We start from the raw sequence: 17,987 nt of genomic DNA, 5'->3' as shown, positions 1-17,987 counted from the left end.
AATTTAGGTTAAAACTGCTTCAAGGCACACTGTTTTAAAAAACAGATACATCTTGAAAAACCAGTAACATAACCTATACTATAATTTTCTCAGCTATAATTCAAAGTTCTCCTTCCCATTTCATTAGAACTCAATTATGAATAAAAAAAAAAATTCAGCTTTTCCCATCACTATTTTTAATAATTACTACATTGTAGACATCTCCTACTTATCCAGACTGCTAACTTTGCTGTTAGAAGCATCCTTCCAGCAGCAGTACAGCAGCTTTCACCTGACTTAGTCACACTAAATAGAGGATGAAAAGGGCATGTGTCTTAAATGTTACACCTCCTGATCCTGTCAGGCAGATCACCATATAAATTCAGAAAAGCCTAGCTCTTTATAGACAAGCAAAGAAGTCCTTTATGAATCTAGAATATAAAAGCATAAAGTAGAAAAATCCAAGCAGTGCTGACCTCCAGCCACTGATGCTCCCTGCCAGACACAGCCTGTACATCACCTTGCTCTAGGTGTTTCTGAAACAGATTCTTTGGCATTTATACCTGTACTTTGGTACACCAAGAGCACCCAATCCAGAATTAGTCCAGATAATGAAATGATGATTGTACTTGCAGTCCTGAAGTTCCTGAATGCCAATCACCATGTGATGGCTTGTGGTGAGTGCTGTCAAAGACTCCAATCTTAGAGAGCTGTACACACAGTTCCTTCTGTCCAATGGATAACTCTTATGGACACAGGTTATATCAAGACCTCTCTAAGTTAAATGTAAGACTGAGCTTAGGGTCTTCAAAGTTAAAAAGAATTTCTGTAAGAATTTATTGATCTCTTATTAATGGTGAGAAAATAAATTGAAACTTCTTGGAAATTTTAATCAGGTTTATATGTTTCAAGGCCATTTTGTCAAAATGTGTATTAAATATTATTTATTAAGATATCACTGTATGCAATTTTTTATTCAATTCTAAACTCAAACATCCTAAAGAAGCAATATGGGAGACAAAAAACTCATTTTGATTCTCTGTTCCACATGATTTATGAACCCCATCTTAGTATTTGAGAGGCACCAGATTTCAAACTGCCTAGGCCCAGAAAAACAGGAATGAGAAACCATGTCCTGACACAGATGACAGAATTGTTTAGGTTGGAAACCTAAAGATGAATTAGTCAAACAGGTAAGCCAGCACTGCCAAATCCAGCTCTAACCTAAGTCCCTGAGTGCCACATCTAGATGTTTTTCAAACCCTAGGCATGGTGACTCCACCACTTACACGGGCAGACCATTCCAATGTCTGACAACCCTTTCAGTGAAACTTTTTCTAACAGCCAGTCTAAACCTCCCTTAGCACAAATTAAGGCTGTTTCCTCCTGTCCTATTTCTTCTTTCTTGGGAGAAGAGATTGAAGCATCTCTATAAGCCACTTTCACATAGCTGTAGAGAAAGATAAGGAACCCTCAGTCCTTCTTTTCTCCAGGTTAACATATCCAGCTCTCCCAGCCACTCCTTGTAAGACTTGCTCCCTTTCACTGGCTCCACTGACTTTCTCTGGGCTTGCTCCAGTCCCTCAATGTCTTTCTAGTACTGAGGAGCCCAAAATTGGACACAGCATTTGAGGCATGGCCTCACCAGTGCCCAGTACAGAGGGACAGTCACTGGCCTCACTATTGCTGATCTAAGCCAAGATGCCATTGGCCCTCCTGGCTGCCTGAGGATAGCTGGCTCATGTTCAGACACTGTCAACCAGCACCACCAGGTCCTTTTCCACTGGGCAGCTTTCCAGCCACTCTGCCCCAGCCTGTAGCACTGAGGGACTTTTGTGACCCAAGGGCATTTGGCTCTGTCGAACATCATACAATTTGACCTTAGCCCATCACTCCAGCCTGTCTGATTCCCTCCAGCAGATCAACACTTCCAACCAGCACAAACTCATCTGCAAACTGGATGAAGGAACACTTGAACCCCTCATCTAGATCACTGATAAAGATATTAAAGAGACTTGGCCCCAGTACTGAGCTCTGAGGAACGCCACTGCTGACCAGATGCCATCTGGATGTAACCCCAGTCACCTCCACTCTTTGTGGATTAAAGTCCTGCTTCTACAGACAATTATTTATATCTACAGACCCAGTGAAACAGGTATGCATGACATTAGCCATCTCCAACAGTAGCCATTACCAACAAAGATTACTTTTATATCTTAATTGCTGGTCTTCAGATCCTGCTCACACTGTAGAAGAGAGGACAACCACACCTTGCCCTCACTATTACTACTATTATTGAAGTCTTTAAAATGTTGAAGTCAAACAACAAATTAACTGATGATCCATGAATTTAGAATAAGCACTATTCTTTAATAACAAAATACAAATCTGTCACTTAAACTAGGAACATAAAGCTTATTCAGAGGCAGAGTCAAGACAATAAGGTTTGGTGACAAGTTAACTAAGAAAATGAATATGCTTCTGTTAAATTATACTGAAGCTAAGCAAAGCAGGGATCTTTTCTTCGAGCAGTTGTTAATTCATTATGATAATAACAGTTTTCTATAAAGAAGAGATGTGAGCAAACAAAAAAAAACTTGTATGTTAAGCAGAAAAAACTACACATTTGACAACATGTGCAGCCATGTGCAGCAAAATAAATCACCAAAGATATTCTCTTACTTTCCTTGCACCTTAGGAGAATGCAGTTACAAGGACAGTGCTGTTTGATATTAGCTGCAAGAAGAAGATTGGAAACAGTGTAAATGCAACCTTTGTCTCATGGTTTTAGTTACAAGAGCTAAGAGTTTGACACTATTCCTCATATAAGTCACCAACTTCACACGTGATTCACACACTAGTTCCTTGGAAAACAAAGGAACCCATTAAAAACAAAGGCAACTCAAGAATCCTAAAAACATCCCCCCAGATACATATATTGAGCAGCAGCACACATGCTCACACAACAACAACGCAAAAGTTTAATTTTTGTGACATTCTTCCAGGTAGATAAAGCTTCTATAGCAACATTTGATTCATTGCTGGAGTGGTTACTTTTAAACTTTTCCCTACCATACAGCAACCCCCCTTACACTAAATAAACTCACAAATCTGCTTACAATGCATGACCAGTAATGTGCAATAAACATTTTTTAATCTAAGGGAAATCAGCTGGCCTTGACTATTCCTTCACAGAGATTTTTCACTGACTACAGATTTCCCATAGAAACTTCGCAAATTTCCTGCATCCTCCATTCATGATGGTGAGCTCACTTACAATAATGCCAGAAATGACAAGGTCTGCATCTATTATAAATGGTCTTTTAAAACACTGGTCTGCAAGGTAAACTAGATTTTTTTACACTAACATTTCTTGATCTCTTTTAAGATGCCTTCAATAACTAAAATGGTAAATAAAATCAGAGTCACTTCCATTAGAATTTTAATTTAATCATGAACCGCCCACTGTGGCAAGCAGTTCAGATGCTGCAGACCTGTAGATCAATAACCAGAAGAGAAAACACATCAGTTGTTTTGGGACACGCACACCCTTCACATACATCAGTTCAGATGTATTTTGTGATGTTACTGGAAGAGTAAACATAAATAAATTAGTGAAATAGCAGGAAAATAAGGGGGCATGCACAATTAATTACTAGCTCCCCCTTGTGCTTCATTTTTGAAATTACTGTCTTTTACGGTAAAAAGAAAAATACATGCACAACTTCATGTATATAAACAGAAAACATAAAAAAAAAAAAGGAAAATCCCTATCCTTTCTTTTGTAAGAAATATGCTTTAATAAAGACAGATACACACTGGTAGCATAAATAATATGAAACCAAATACTAAATTTTTATTGAATATTTGCAAGCCAGGAGCCCCCTCTACTCAGCCATGTGTCAAAATATACAACCATTACAATGAAGGGCTTATTTTTAAAACAAACAAATAAAACAAAAAAGGAATATATCATAGGTTTGGAGGAAGATAACAAGGGCAGCAGAAAACTCAGAACATCTAAACAATTAAATGTATCTGAGCATGGATAATGTCAAATACTAACAAAAGCAAGTACAAAAGATGAACTAAAACCAACAAGAGTAACTCATACCAAGTTATCCCCTTCTTCTTCCTCAGCTTACCAAACAGCAATGGTAAAACTGAGGACAGAAGTAATTCAATCTGCCCATGAAGAGCTCTTATCCCTTTCATATGCCTCTCCGTTTTCTATTTCATTAGCACAAAAGCATCTCTGGTCAGGATACTTTATTGTTAAGAACTGAGGAGAACGTGTTACATAAACTGCACTGCTTCCCACGTGCATCTCACTGAACACCATTACACTGAAAGGCTCTATTGAATTTTCCATAGAAGACTGACCTCACAAACTCTGCTGCTTGCTTGCTTGCTTGCTGACTCATGTTTTTGAAGTACAGCAATGGGCCAAGACACTCACAATTCTTAGAGTTGACATAGGGCTCTTAGGTCCATAGGATAGTGAAAGTACCACTGTAAACACACATTTCTTCTTTATGGCAGTCTGCAGCTAGTTGCGTTTTCCCACGTATTTTCCTTCCATCCACTAAAACCTTAGGCTTCACAGGCTAACACGAAGATACTAAAACAGCATGACAAGAATTTTTTGTATCCAGAAGACTGTAAAACCTAAGCAGTGCAGATGCTGATCAATCTCCTAATCCAAGTAAGCAAACATAATACAAAGAAACTGGTGTTTACATTTAGAAAAAAAAAAGGAAAGAAAATGGTCAAAAATTAATAATCTGAATTTGTCTTAGGTGTTCAAACAAAGAAATCCAAGCTGAAGATGGCATCAAACCCCAGGCAGGGTCTAGGATTTGTAATACATATAGCATATTCATTAAGCCTGAGTCAAGACTAACCTGTGAAACAGCTCTGGATCTCAAGGGGAGATAAGTAGCATTCATGAAAGTATCCTAAGGATCACAACAAAAAACTTTCTGCTGGAAAGAATTGCAGACTGCCGTACATAATCTAATCTCCTATATATTTAATCAGTTTGCATGACAAAAATCTCCAAGTAGATATACTGAGTTCTAGGTTAATTTCACCAGTTTACTTTCCATCATAAACTGGTCCCTTACATATCCACTTGCTTAGACAATTCATTTTATGTATGACTCCTAACAAAGTCCAGATGTCTTACTCTTACCTGTATTATCTCTGAACTACAGTAAAAAAATTTGTACAAAAATGGTTCGCCACTTTTCAGGAAAAAATAAAGCTTATTTTCTCAATTAAATATGCGTGAATATATTGTTAGTCTACACTGCATGTGGGACTGATAAACAATAAACTTTCTGAGAGCCCTCTTTCAGTAAAAGATCCATTTGATTCTGACTGCTACTGCTAAGAAGATTAAACAGATCCTTCTTCTAATCCTGTCTAGAAATTAAAAATATTTAATTAAACTCGATACTCTTAATATTTAATGTATCTCTAATACTCTATACTATAATCAAATGGTTGAACTGCAATGATTAAGAAAAATTGGAATCCTCAACAGCTGTAGGTACTATGGTGAGAATGTATGATTTATAAACAAAATCAGGTCAGAAAACCAAGGTATTTCTACAGATGGAAATAGCATTTTTATTATTTCAGTTTCCTCTAAACAGTTATGTTGACATGTAATTAAACACTGGGGCATTTTTGGAAAAAATGTGAAATACAAAGACTAGGAGATTAAAATCTATTGAAATATTTTTGGTACAAGAAGCAAAACATTTTAGAAAAAAGCTTAAATTCTCTACTTCAAAGACTTTCGGGGGCTGTATAATTATGAGTAGTAGTAAGCTCAAGAAATGTGCTTCAACACCCGAAATTACTATTTAGGTTGCACTGTCTATGTGAATATACTTCTTTCCTCTGTTCATAAATATTTTGGCACTTCCAAGTAAGTAGATGCACTATGCAACAGGCAACTAAGCAACCCTGTACAACAAACTGCTATGAACAAGTACAGCTACTGTGCACCTTGTTAATGCTGCACTGTTCAGATATTGCAGAATGTTCCATGACCAAAGATGATGTAAGAATCCAGAACGAGTTTCCTTCCCTGCTACCCATACAGGCACTCTTCTGGATCTACTGTCCAGAAGAGCAGCACTGGAGCAACTGTTCTGAACAGCAGGAGGTGTCGGTGGGAAGCTATGCAGCTTCATGAAAGGTCTGTAGGGAATTGTAGGGCTTTAGAGTCTCACAGTGCTTCTACAGTGAAATAACTGATACAATCCCATGTCTCAGGACAGATTTTACCTATGCAATAAATCAATTCTCTTGATGCGCAAGCTTTTGAAAGGCGTAACAGTAAGTTATACTTACTGTTTTATAAGTATATGTAAATATACATATATGAGATCCATTTTACGTAATGACATAAATCACTTCATGGTGTGAAACTATTTTCTGTTTGAAAATATCAATCATCAGTGAAATTGCTAATTTGCAATTTTTTAAGTTGAAAAAAATCACTGATTTAGTCAGAGGCCTTTTGACCTAGGAGTGTTCATGTTACCAGACACGATATTTGTTACTAGGTTGGCAAGGACATATTTAGCAGTTTAAATACTGGTCACAGCACCAAGCCTGCCTGAGTTTAAGAAGCATTTGAAAAATGCTTTAAGGTACATGGCGTGATTCTTGGGGTGTCCTGGGCAAGCTCAGGAGCTGAACACAATGGTCCTGGATGGGTCCCTGTGTTGGAAGGAAATCATACCTGGAAGCCTTGCAGAAGACATTATATTTGAGGAGTCAGTGATCTTGAACAGGCCCTGTCTGCTGTACTGGGCTGAGCAGCCTGGATCTTCTTAATATAATCTATAACCTATGATGTCCTTGGCAAAAATTAACTGTAGGAATGGACTGTACTGATTCTGACTAAGAGACTGTTGCATGTTTAGGGGTTAGTCATCCACATAACACAACCTGAATAGACACAGAGGTCTGTGCTGTGCTGCAGAAATTCATTGGCTAAGGGATAAACTCAGCCAGTTCACTGCAACAGAGGAGCCAGCAAGCAGCTCCCACATGGTACCAGTGAACATGCCACCTGCACGGCCTAGCCATGACGTCAAATTGCAGCAGGAAGTTCTCCTGAAAATATTCTTTAGCAAAAGTTGTTTATCTGTGAGGAAATTATATAATAGCTCAAAGAATCAAAAAAAGAAGAGCTTCTCTCCATAGGATCTGCTCTGCCCTGCACACTGTGGGAAAATCCACCTGGTCTCCATTGGGTGTTACATAAAGGTAGCCAGCACCTGCAGAGGTTTAAGATTAACCATCAACATTCATCTTCTTACTCTGCTCTATTAAGCAGTTATCTTATCAAACCATTTGTGCTGTTGAGCCTTTCTTACTGAGATAAAGAACCTAGGCTTAAGGATCTTCTCCCTCCTGACCAATCCCCACCCTACTCATCCCAATTTCCCTGGTGCAGAACACATACCTAGGGGAGCATTTGCCCTTCTTTTCTAAGGCATACCTGTCAAAAGATCATAAGCCACAAGGAAAATTTAATCCAAAGATGTTTTGGACATATTTATGTATTATACATTTATAGTGAATATATATATACACACATGCATGTGTGTGTGAGTCTGGGTATATATTAATATACATAAAAATATATATATACACATACAGAGCATTGCCTGTCGAAGTTCTCATAATCTACATTTGTACAGCCAATGTCTGAACTGTGTCATTATTACCTGCAGCCAAAAGAGGTCTCGAAAAGCTAAAACAAAAAATAGTTTTTGTTCAGGAGGCTCCAAATAGTTTCCCCACTTTCCTGTCAACTTGATAAATGACTATTTCAAAGACAGCCCAGAAAACTACAAACAATCTGAAAATAATACTCAGCATTTCTCAGTATGTTCACAGTATAAAATCAACCTTTCAAATACTTCCAAAAAAATGCAAGCAAAATATTTAATTTCTAAGATACTTCAGAGTTGAATTACAGTTATTTAGAATAAGAATAAATAAAAAACGAAAACAAAAAACCACAAAGCAGCAAAAATAACTTACTTGTATGAGGTCTAAAATACCAAGCTCACTTTCCGAGGAATCCACACAGAAGACAAAATACAAGGTGGCATAGTGTCGGTAAATTAGTTTGTTATCAGATCCACCTATTAATCTAAAGAGGAAATAAAACAAGGAAAGCTTAGGTAGCATCTCAGGATAAGCTTAGGAAATCCTCAGTTATTCCAGTTAATAGGAGGCTTATTATTAACAGCTGGAGTTCTCCCAAATCCAACTATATTGCAACTTCTATTTTGTGATATAATTCCAATGGAAAAATAAGTAACAAGACAGACCAATTTACATTTACCACACAAGCACAAGTTATTGTTCTCCATATGGATAAAAATGACATCAACCTGCACAGGTTTTTATTAAAATCTATTCAAACAGATCACAAAAAAGCAGATACTAAATGTACTTCCATTCCACACTAGCAGGAAGGCACTGCACAGGGATTAATCTGCTTTACAGATTAACAGTGTATACCTGTGAATCCCTCCCTCACCTTCTCAGAGGAGCATCAGGAGGAAAAAAAAACTGTAATGAAGAATGGCATTTGGATTACAGAAAAAGCCTTAAATTAGGTTTATGATCCATTTAATAACCAAGAACATGTAACAATCATGCTAACACTCATGATATCTTGAGAAGTAGGACCATACTTCAAGTTTATGATGTAATGTTACAGTCACAGAAGCAATTACATCTTTATGGACTCACTAATCATCATGGCACTGAATGAGAAGAGTCTAAAGAGGTAGGTTCTTCCACTCTTCTGCTATGGCCTTCCAAAAAACGGCACATAAAGCACAGGAGATCTACATCAGATCACTGACATTTGCTTTGAGCTATAAAACACCTGCTCCTACAGAAATAAAAGTATTTTTTAGGTTGAACCTACATGGCCATGACTATAGCAATTTTCCCTTAATTCTGGACCAGAACTGAATTTGGTGCACTATAACTCATCCCTTTAGTTTCTGTATTTATCACAGGGTAGGAATACACAATTAAAAAAATAAAAATCTTTTAAGGTCACTTCTGCTTAAGCATTGTGCTCTGCATTAATGATTGGCAGAGAGCAGGAATGGGGGTAGGGAAGAGGAGCCCTTTGTTTCTGAAGAGTAGGAATTGCATTTATCAGAAAACACTATAACAAGCAAATAGGACAGTGGAAAGACATAGCAATTAAGGTTTCTTCTTTTGTGATCTATTTATCCAATTCTTTCAAATACTTCATACTTGAAGTACACATAGTTCTACACAAACTGTTGAAGCCTTTGGATAAAACGCAAACTATAAAGAGAACCCTGTCCTGAAAAAAAAATACTGAAAAAAATTCCACTGAGTAGTAGGCTTGTGTTCTCTGTCTCAGTTTATTCTTGTTAAGCAGCTGTGATTTTTTAAAAAGCTCCAAATGTCTTCTGCCTTTCACTTACAGAATTCAAGCTAGAATGTTCCCAACCTGAGATCATCTCCAAGAACCTAATGATAGAATCACCAGTTCAGGAGTCAGAAAAGAATAATTTAAATTTAAAAAACAGTAATGAAAGGAATCCATAATCATTTTGATGAGGAAATAAGACATCCTAGCTGATACGGTACAGCTAAGCATTTAATTGACTCTGCACAGAAAATCTAGCTGTTATCAGACCAACTTTCACTAACCAGAAATTCCCATAAACATAATATTTAACAGACTGTAACAATCTCTATGTCATAGACTGGAGACCATGATTATTCCATCATTTCCGACCCCTTCTTCTAGAAAGTGGCTTTTTAACTATTAACTCTTGATGGCTAATAAATTCTTCAAACACATCTCCCTTTCAGAATTTCTTCAGCTAAAGCAAGATGACTTTCAAAAACAATGAAGGTGCATCAAAAATATAACTTTGTGTATTACAGAGACACATAAGCCCCACTTTCCTCCTACCCTGTTTTTCCTTTATTAATAAAATATTTTGGTCGAAACTGTAATAGCACTTTTAAAACCTATGTTTTTTCTTCCTAGTTCATGCAACAAGTGCAAATCCTCATAAAAAGGCTGTCTGCTCAAATTTTAGGAGCTCAAGCCAAATAACAGCTCCAAAGTATTTAATTTTCTACTACTGATTGTTCTACAGATTTTTTCTACTGATTTTCTAGAGATTTATCTCAGTTGGTCAGAGCATGGTAGTAAAACCCAAGGCTGGGCTGTGGATTCCTGAATGGGCCATTCACTTCAGAGACCTTGTGGGTCCCTTCAGAATATTCTGTGATTCAGTGGGTACAGAAAATGCCAATGCCTCTTAAAATGTGACCAGAAATCTTCAGCTTGATAATAGCAAAATAACATCTGTCTGTTCCTTCCCCATCTTTGTATCTGAAACAATCATGCCACAAGATACAGCACTGTGGCCGTTTCACATATCTTGTGCCACAAGAACATAAAAAAAACATAATAATTATAGCCTAAGACATTTTGGTACATATAAGCTATGATTCATTAGTGAAGAATATGTACACCTTATATCATGCAGAATATTATTCCTTGTGTGTCAACAAATCTCAAATGACATGGCATTTACATAATAGCTGTGAAAAATTGTAGTATCAGAAGTAATAATACTTGAAAATCAGTATTGGGCATTTATTTCAAACTTGATACTTACAGTCCTCCTTCTAGAAAATTACAGACATTTTCATCACGTTTCGATACTAAATGGAAAGTTTCTCTGATAATTTGTTGCTGCGTGTCTTCACTCTGTGAAAGAAAATACACTTTGTTAAAAAGCATTGACAATGCACAGCACACAAGATTGTAAAACTTTAAGTATATCAGCACTCTCAAACTACCTACTTCTGAAGCCTCAAATCCACCAGTTAACATCTATCACTTGTATCATTTCAACACTGAAGGCCATCATTTACAAGTTGCAGAAGAAGGTATTACTGAGAAATGCAGAAAAGTGATATTTTAAAGGAACTTCTGTAAAAAAAATTAACCTAAAAGTAGTTTTTTTAAAGTAAACCAGAAGTGTTCTCAAGTAGCTTGATTTTTTTTATTGCCAATGTAGCCTAAACAGCTACAGGCATGCTTTGAAACTAGTTTTATCCATAAACAATGAGTAAAATGAAGTCCTCAAAGCTTGAAGGTAATAGGGAAGCTACAAATCCCACAATATGTAACACTTCCAGAAACAGCTTAAAATACAAGGGCACCATGAGCAGCAGGTTATCCTAGGCTATAACCTTAACTCTTAGCAGATCAGAAACATCACTTCCCAGAATAAATTCTTCTGGCACTTTAGAAACTTCATTTTTAACTTTGAAATTATGGCCACAGGTCTATATTCTTAAAGACGAAATGATGACATATATTTTAATTGCCACAAATGATTAATTTTCTACCTAACTGCAAAATATTATTAACTTCATTTTATGCAGTTTCCATTCTCATATATATCAGCTAAATGTCAGGCCCATTTTATAAGCATTAGTATTATGAAAGAAATAAATACCTCTTTCACAGATCTGAAAAAAATTAATCTCTCTAGAAAACAGGACATGCATCCCCTTGTAGAAAAAAGCTGAGAGATTTGCCTCCAGTACTGGTACAATTGACACTAAAGAATGCACAAGCTTCAAAAGGTCTACAAACAAATCAGTGTTATTGATATCATACATAAAAATACAGTCTATACAAATGCACCTGTTTCTGTGCAGCAGAAAGTTTCTTAGTTTAATTTGCTATTCACATTTTCAAAAGTTCAAAGTATTCTGTTTATGTAAACATGTTACCCTACATTAAGCATTGAGAATCTGTTGTAAGTCCTGTTATGAAACTAGTACATCAGAATGATTTTCAAGAAAAATCAGTATCCTCTGGCCATTTGCTCCTCTCCTTCCCCTTTCAGTCACGCATAAGAAGGAGCTGTATCACTTACACTCGTCTAATTCAAAACCTGGCTGTTCAAACTAAAGTGTCAGAGTCATCATTTCTGCTCTGAGGTGTGCAAGTAAGGTACATCCCTTCCAATGAGCTCTGAGTCCTATAATAGCCAGAACTGCAAGAAACGGGACACAAATCCAAATAACTGCACTGCTAGAAAAAGTTATTAGCTTAAATAACTTCAAGAAATACCAATTCTTTTCTCGTATTTTAATGCCCAAGCAGACCCCAGCAGATCTGCTAGGAAATAGACTACGTTCAAAACATTATCTTAAAATCTCTTATCCTTGAACTAAATCACGAGTTTCCACTGCACTTTCCATTCAGATTGAACGCTTCTGCTGCATTCTCAGAGCTGCTTTGCTGCTTGCCTCCTACCATGTAAAAGAATGCTCCTTTCTACTTAGCTACGTTTTCATGTCAACTGCAATTTTATAGTACACTGAGACTTTCCAAAATAAAAGGCTCTGCTTAAGAACTCATCTGCCCCACTCTGCCAGCCCTGCCGTAGCACAGACACGCAGCACCGCGCCGGACAGCGGAGCTCAGAGCAGCCCGTCCACACCACAACTCGGGAGAGCCAAGCCTGCCGCTGGACAAGTTCCTCTCCCTCCCTTACCTTTGGAGCTCCTAAAAAGCAAATCGCAGCGAAAACAACATCGGCTTTCTTGGAAGCCTCACGGACACGGTCTCAGCACCATCCCTTTCCCCACGGCGGTGCCCTGGCCCCGGCGCAGCCGGCAGGGTCAGGCCGGGGGGCCTCGCGTACAACCCCGCCGCCCGGCCATCGCACGGCCCCCGCCCGCCCCGCCGAGCCCCGGCCCGTCCGTACATAGCGCTGGTAGAACTTGGAGAGCCGCGGCTTGCCGTGATTGTTGAAGATAAGGATGGCTTTGATCATGGTGGGGCGGCGGCGGGGATTAGCGGCGGCAGCCTGACGAGCTGTGTCCCCGTCCTCTTCCTTTTCCTCTTCTCTTTCCTTCCTCTTCCTCTCCCCCTCCTTCCCTCTGCCCACCCCCGTCCCACTCTCGGGCCGCTGGCGGCCGAACGTGCGCACCACGTGATCGGCGGGACGCCTCGTGCCGCACGTGACGCTCCTGGGGAGTCACGTGACGGGAAGGCGGTGTCCCACGAGGGACAAAACGCTTCGCGGAGGGGAGGCCGCCCCTCGCGTGGCGTCACTTCCCGCGGCCCGCGCAGCACCGGCATTATGGCGGAGCTCGAGGAGCAGGCGCCGCCCGCCGCGGTGCAGAGCACCGGCCGGAGCGACGGCGGAGAGGAGACCTCGGAGGGCGGAGCAGCGACGAGCCCCCCCGAACCAGGCCCGCCCCCGGCCGGGTCGCCAGGCACCGAGGAGTCCGCGGGCGACGCTAAAAAGAAAAGTAATGGGACGAGAGGCCTCCGCTGTGGAGGGCGGGCGTGGTGACGGGCAGGCGAGGCGGCCAATGGGCGACGGGGACGGACGGTGTGGGCCAGTGAGCGGCGGGGGGCGGGGCCTCTGTGACGGGCTGTTTCCTACAGTTGATGTGCTGCTGAAGGCTGTGGGCGACACCCCCATCATGAGGACCAAGAAATGGGCGGTGGAGCGGACCCGGACCATCCAGGGCCTCGTGGACTTCATCAAAAAGTTCCTCAAGCTGATGGCCTCCGAACAGCTGGTACGGGCGGGCACCGGGCAGGGGGCTGCGGGCTGGGTCCCCGCTGTCAACCCTGCGAAGCTACAGCTGCCTGTATGAAACTTGGAGAGAACTATTCCAAGTGGACCTCAGGATGTGATATTGAGCGAGCTGTAGCAGAGCGGTGTGCTTGACACTGATTTTAGGAATTTTTGCAGTGTCCGTATTTCTTTCTATATTTGTCTGCCAGGCAGAGCTGTGGGCACCCTGGGCAGCCAAAAGGAAACATTCCTAGCCACTAGGTACCTGGAGGAACTGGGTATGGAGCCCCAGTATTTGCAAAACAGACCAGAATTTTTGGGATCAGCTTTCTGAATCTGAGTGTCTGTTTCCTTTAGAACTCACATCTAAAATAATTTAGTTACTGTCTTAGGACTGATTTTACTTTTTAAATGGGTAGTTGGGAAGTGTTTGCCCTTGGGGAGCCGGTTGCTGGTGTTATTTATGGGTTCCTTCCTGCAGAAGTGACTAGCCAAAGCGGCCTCGTGGTAACACTGGAAGAGCTAGAAATACAATTGCACTGATTTTGTTGCTCTGCAGTGAACTCTCAACATCCATGCAGTCCAAAATTTTTATTTAAGATACACAGTTAAAGCAATACTCATTAAAGTAATCAACTAAATTGTAGCTGAATTCTGTTCTTGGTTTGGAGGATCTTATTTAAGTATATAGGCATAAATGCACTGGCCTTCTCATTCACCTGAAAATCATGAAGGGTCTGCTTTTCCATGGTTTTATATCTCAAAGAAGATTGGTAAGTAATATTAACTAAGGACATTCTCAACAGTTTGATTTAGTAACTATCATATGATTATCTCTGGACAAAAAAAAATGGGAGCACGTAGCCTTCCAGTGTGGCTGAAGCCTAAGGCTAGACTTCAAGAACAAAGACCTAGGAATTTTATATCTTTTATTTAGAAATAGCATGTGGTACCTCAGTACCCACTGCTGCCTCACATGGCAGATCCCAAGGACCTCTTTGTCCTTGTGGATTAGATCTTACGTGTGTAATTGCATTTTTTGGAGCAAGAAGTGAGAAGGATGACTTCAAAATAGAACAAGATGTTTCTAATTTCTGTGATGGCCATAATTGAGCAAATGTGGAATAGTGTGAGTGGTTAGGGTGAAATAAGAGCAAGAGCTAAACCAGTGAGTTCACTTTGTGCTGGGTCAGCTTGCAGGAAAAGGAAGTCGGCACGCTTACTTTGGTTTTGTCTGGCTGGCCAGACAGAGTGACAGGTGACTCCTCATGGTCATGTTGCCCCTCCATGCTGAAGTGGAGGTGGTAGTAGCTGGTTGTATTCTGTTATATGCTTGAAGATTATAATAGAACTTTTGACTGCAGAATGTTTCTTCTGTGTTTCCAGTGAGATCGATGTGAGATCTCCATCTCCTCTCTCATTTTCTTGCAGTTCATATATGTTAACCAGTCTTTTGCTCCATCTCCAGACCAAGAAGTGGGGACCCTCTATGAGGTAACTTTCATCTTAAATATCCTTTCCAAATGTATTTAGCAGGATTTTCCAGCACACCTCAGGCACTTGAAATCTGTTACTTCCCCTAGCATTAATAGTTTGCATTTACTGTAGTGTAGCTGATATTCACTGATCTGTATGAATGTGATCCAAAGAGTTCATGCAGCCTCTGGAAATGCATCTCTTTGTTTTCACTGTGTTGTCACACCTCTCATTTTAATGGGGAGCTTTCTCATGGCAATATTCCATGACATATTTATCTGATGGGAAGACTTTTTGTTTTGCTTCATGTATATGCTAGCCAATGAATAATTTTAACAGCTTTTGTTTTTTGTTTTTCTTGCAGTGTTTTGGAAGTGATGGCAAGCTTGTACTGCATTATTGCAAAACTCAGGCTTGGGGATGAATAACTGGCAACACAGTTGGTCAGGTGTTCTCCTCAAAAATGGAGAAAGGACTAACTTAAACTCAAGTTATAAACACACAGAAAGAGGGATTTTTGCATTGCTGCCTATGAACATATGATGCAGGTGAATAGCATACACAAAGAGCTGGCTATGCTATACGATCAGGTTTTTTTTCTGATGTACATTTGGGGTGCAGAAAAAACACCTGTATCTGCCATGCAGGGTAGAGCCAGCACATTCGCTGCTGACTACTTAATTGCTGTATCTGAAGGGAAACTATTTCAGTTGTCTGCAGGACTGACTGGACAGCACTGACTATATGCTGTACTGAAGATATGAGAACCTTTTTATTAAAAGTAATGTCTGTTGTACGTGTAGCCTGGGATTCCATTTACTTCTGAGGTGTTGTGTGTTTTGTTCTTTTTGAAATTTTCATCTTGAATGTGCATTATCTCATATCATTTCAAGACAGTATTTTGATTTTTTTTCGTGTAATATATAGGAATTGGTATATAGTCTAATTACCCTTTGCCTTCATTATGTTGGCAATGTGAGTGCCTCGTTTATAATGGCACAGCATCAGGAGAGGTCTCAGAATACTTCCCTCATGCACAAATTTTGTAGTGATTTTTTTGAAGGGTCAACACTTAGCAGTTTTTAAGGTGTTTCTTCTGATGCTATTTAATGACTTGCATCTTTAACTGAATGGTGCGACTAGCTGTAGCATCTAGAGTTCATGAAGAAGTAGATATGAGGTGCTAAAAAGTCTGTATATTCTCTTTCTGACTGTTGTTAATTTTCATGTTTCACTACCTGTGTAGAATGCAATTTATATTCTTTTACCAAATCATAGCAGTGAGGATTGAGTTGAGGTTTTTTTCATTATGGAGAGAACTTGGTGCCTTGACTAGAGTGCTGACCTTTGCTTTTATGTATTGGGAGTTTGGGTGTGAGGGGTGGAGATTTTTAGTGGAGTTATTTGAAATGTCTGTTGTACAGTCTTTTATGTTTGTTTAAGATGAAACAAATTAAACATTAGTTGTCTGCTTGCAGAATGTTCTTAAGCTGGATGACAGTTTTTCTCTCTGACATAATCCAGTTTAGCACATACAGCCAAAACAGCCAGTTCTAGTTTAAAGCAGGTTTTTTCAATAATACTGAACTGCCATTCCATACAGAAATGGCTCTTAGGTAGTGTCTGCAACCTGTGTATTGGATTTTTTCCCCATCTGAGAGGACTTCTGGAAGAATAATACCCAGCTTAATTTACTGACGTTGCTGCAGTTTGTGTGCAGCATGCACATATACCACAGTTATGCAGGTACGTGCCCTGAATGATTGCTATGTCAATAGCTTCATGTATCTTGCTGCTTGATGTATCTTGCTGTGTGATGTATCATCTGCTTGATGTATCAGTGGAAAACTTGGGTTCACTTCATTAAACTAACAAGGCAGAATTTGATGTAAACTTCAAACTCCAAATAATCCATACTTTTGCCTGCTCAGAACCCTAATCTCACGAATCTTCATTTATTTAGAAGAGCTTTTACAGAGGGAAGCACTCTGATTTTGTCTGGTTGAGGAAATTTCCTGCATAGTTACTGTGGGGCCAGCACAGCCTGGGCAGCCACTAGAGGGTACACAAGGACAAAGTTATTTGCATAGTTTTATCAAGGGCTTTTTCAATCTTTTTTGTAGTATGTCCACATGCTGGCCTTACAAATATAAGTTGTTTGTTCTCCCGTGTGACAGTTGTTTACCTAAGATAAGCTACTAGTCTGGTTCTCTTTAAAGAATGTTCTATTGGTGCCTTTCACCTCTCTTGATCTTAACAAATGAAACTACTGATAAACTGCAAATGTGCTTTTCAGAAGTGATGCAAGAAGGTTGTGGGGTGTGTGTGTATGTATTGGGGGCGTTGTGTTTTGATTTTAAAAAGTAAAAGCACATTAAGATCTTGAAGAAGAACTGTTGGTCGTTCTATCTGCCAACTAATTATAGAATGTTATTTATGCTGAATCTAAGTATTTTTTATCCTCTGAAGTTGCATTTAAAAAATAGTTTGTCTCAATTCCTCAAAATGTGATAATCCAATAATCTAAAAACCACAGTAATGGTCTGGATTTCCTTCTTTACCACATGCATTTTTGGACCTGGATAAACGAATCATGAAGCTTTGAATCATTCATTAATCTAAGATGCCACTTGTTCCCTGAACAATACTTACTTGTTATTGTTTGCTTCAGCATTTTTCTGCTCTTAATTTTCTTCCAACCCCAAGTAATCTTTCTGGCCTCTAGTTTACTAGTATACAGTAAGTACTTACCTGATCTAGCCCTTGCTTTGTGTTTCCTCACTGCTCCTAAGTGTTTGCCTTTATTCTGTTACTTTTAATGACTGCCAGCTCCAGTTCTGCTAATTCCCCTATGGAACTTCTGTACCT

General features: G+C 39.4%; 2 protein-coding genes across 7 annotated transcripts in view; one reads left to right on the top strand and one right to left on the bottom strand.

Annotated features, from left to right (window-relative positions):
• AP3S1 (adaptor related protein complex 3 subunit sigma 1) overlaps positions 1-13,081 on the bottom strand; it is a 28,939-nt gene extending 15,858 nt beyond the window's left edge. For 3 of the 6 annotated variants that reach the window (XM_015652990.2, XM_033520657.1, XM_033520658.1), the window contains exons 1-3: positions 12,819-13,076; positions 10,707-10,798; positions 8,053-8,164 (exon numbers count right to left, since the gene is read on the bottom strand). In XM_015652990.2, the coding sequence (XP_015508476.1) occupies positions 8,053-8,164; positions 10,707-10,798; positions 12,819-12,887 (273 nt within the window). In that variant the 5' untranslated portion in view covers positions 12,888-13,076. Of the gene's footprint in view, positions 1-8,052; positions 8,165-10,706; positions 10,799-12,818 lie in introns of all 6 variants that reach the window. The other 3 variants (XM_033520659.1, XM_033520656.1, XM_015652989.2) reach the window with 3 other exon arrangements.
• A 65-nt stretch (positions 13,082-13,146) lies between these two features.
• ATG12 (autophagy related 12) lies at positions 13,147-16,596 on the top strand. Its single transcript, XM_015652991.3, has 4 exons — positions 13,147-13,368; positions 13,508-13,644; positions 15,075-15,137; positions 15,484-16,596. The coding sequence occupies exons 1-4, from the start codon at positions 13,197-13,199 to the stop codon at positions 15,541-15,543; spliced, it is 432 nt and encodes a 143-aa protein (XP_015508477.1). The 5' UTR covers positions 13,147-13,196; the 3' UTR covers positions 15,544-16,596.
• Positions 16,597-17,987: the final 1,391 nt, after the last annotated feature.

Source organism: Parus major, chromosome Z (assembly GCF_001522545.3).
Source record: "Parus major isolate Abel chromosome Z, Parus_major1.1, whole genome shotgun sequence".
Classification (NCBI taxonomy): domain Eukaryota; kingdom Metazoa; phylum Chordata; class Aves; order Passeriformes; family Paridae; genus Parus; species Parus major.
The sequence above is the reverse complement of the archived record's forward strand: the minus strand, read 5'-3'. Positions and strand labels throughout refer to the sequence as shown.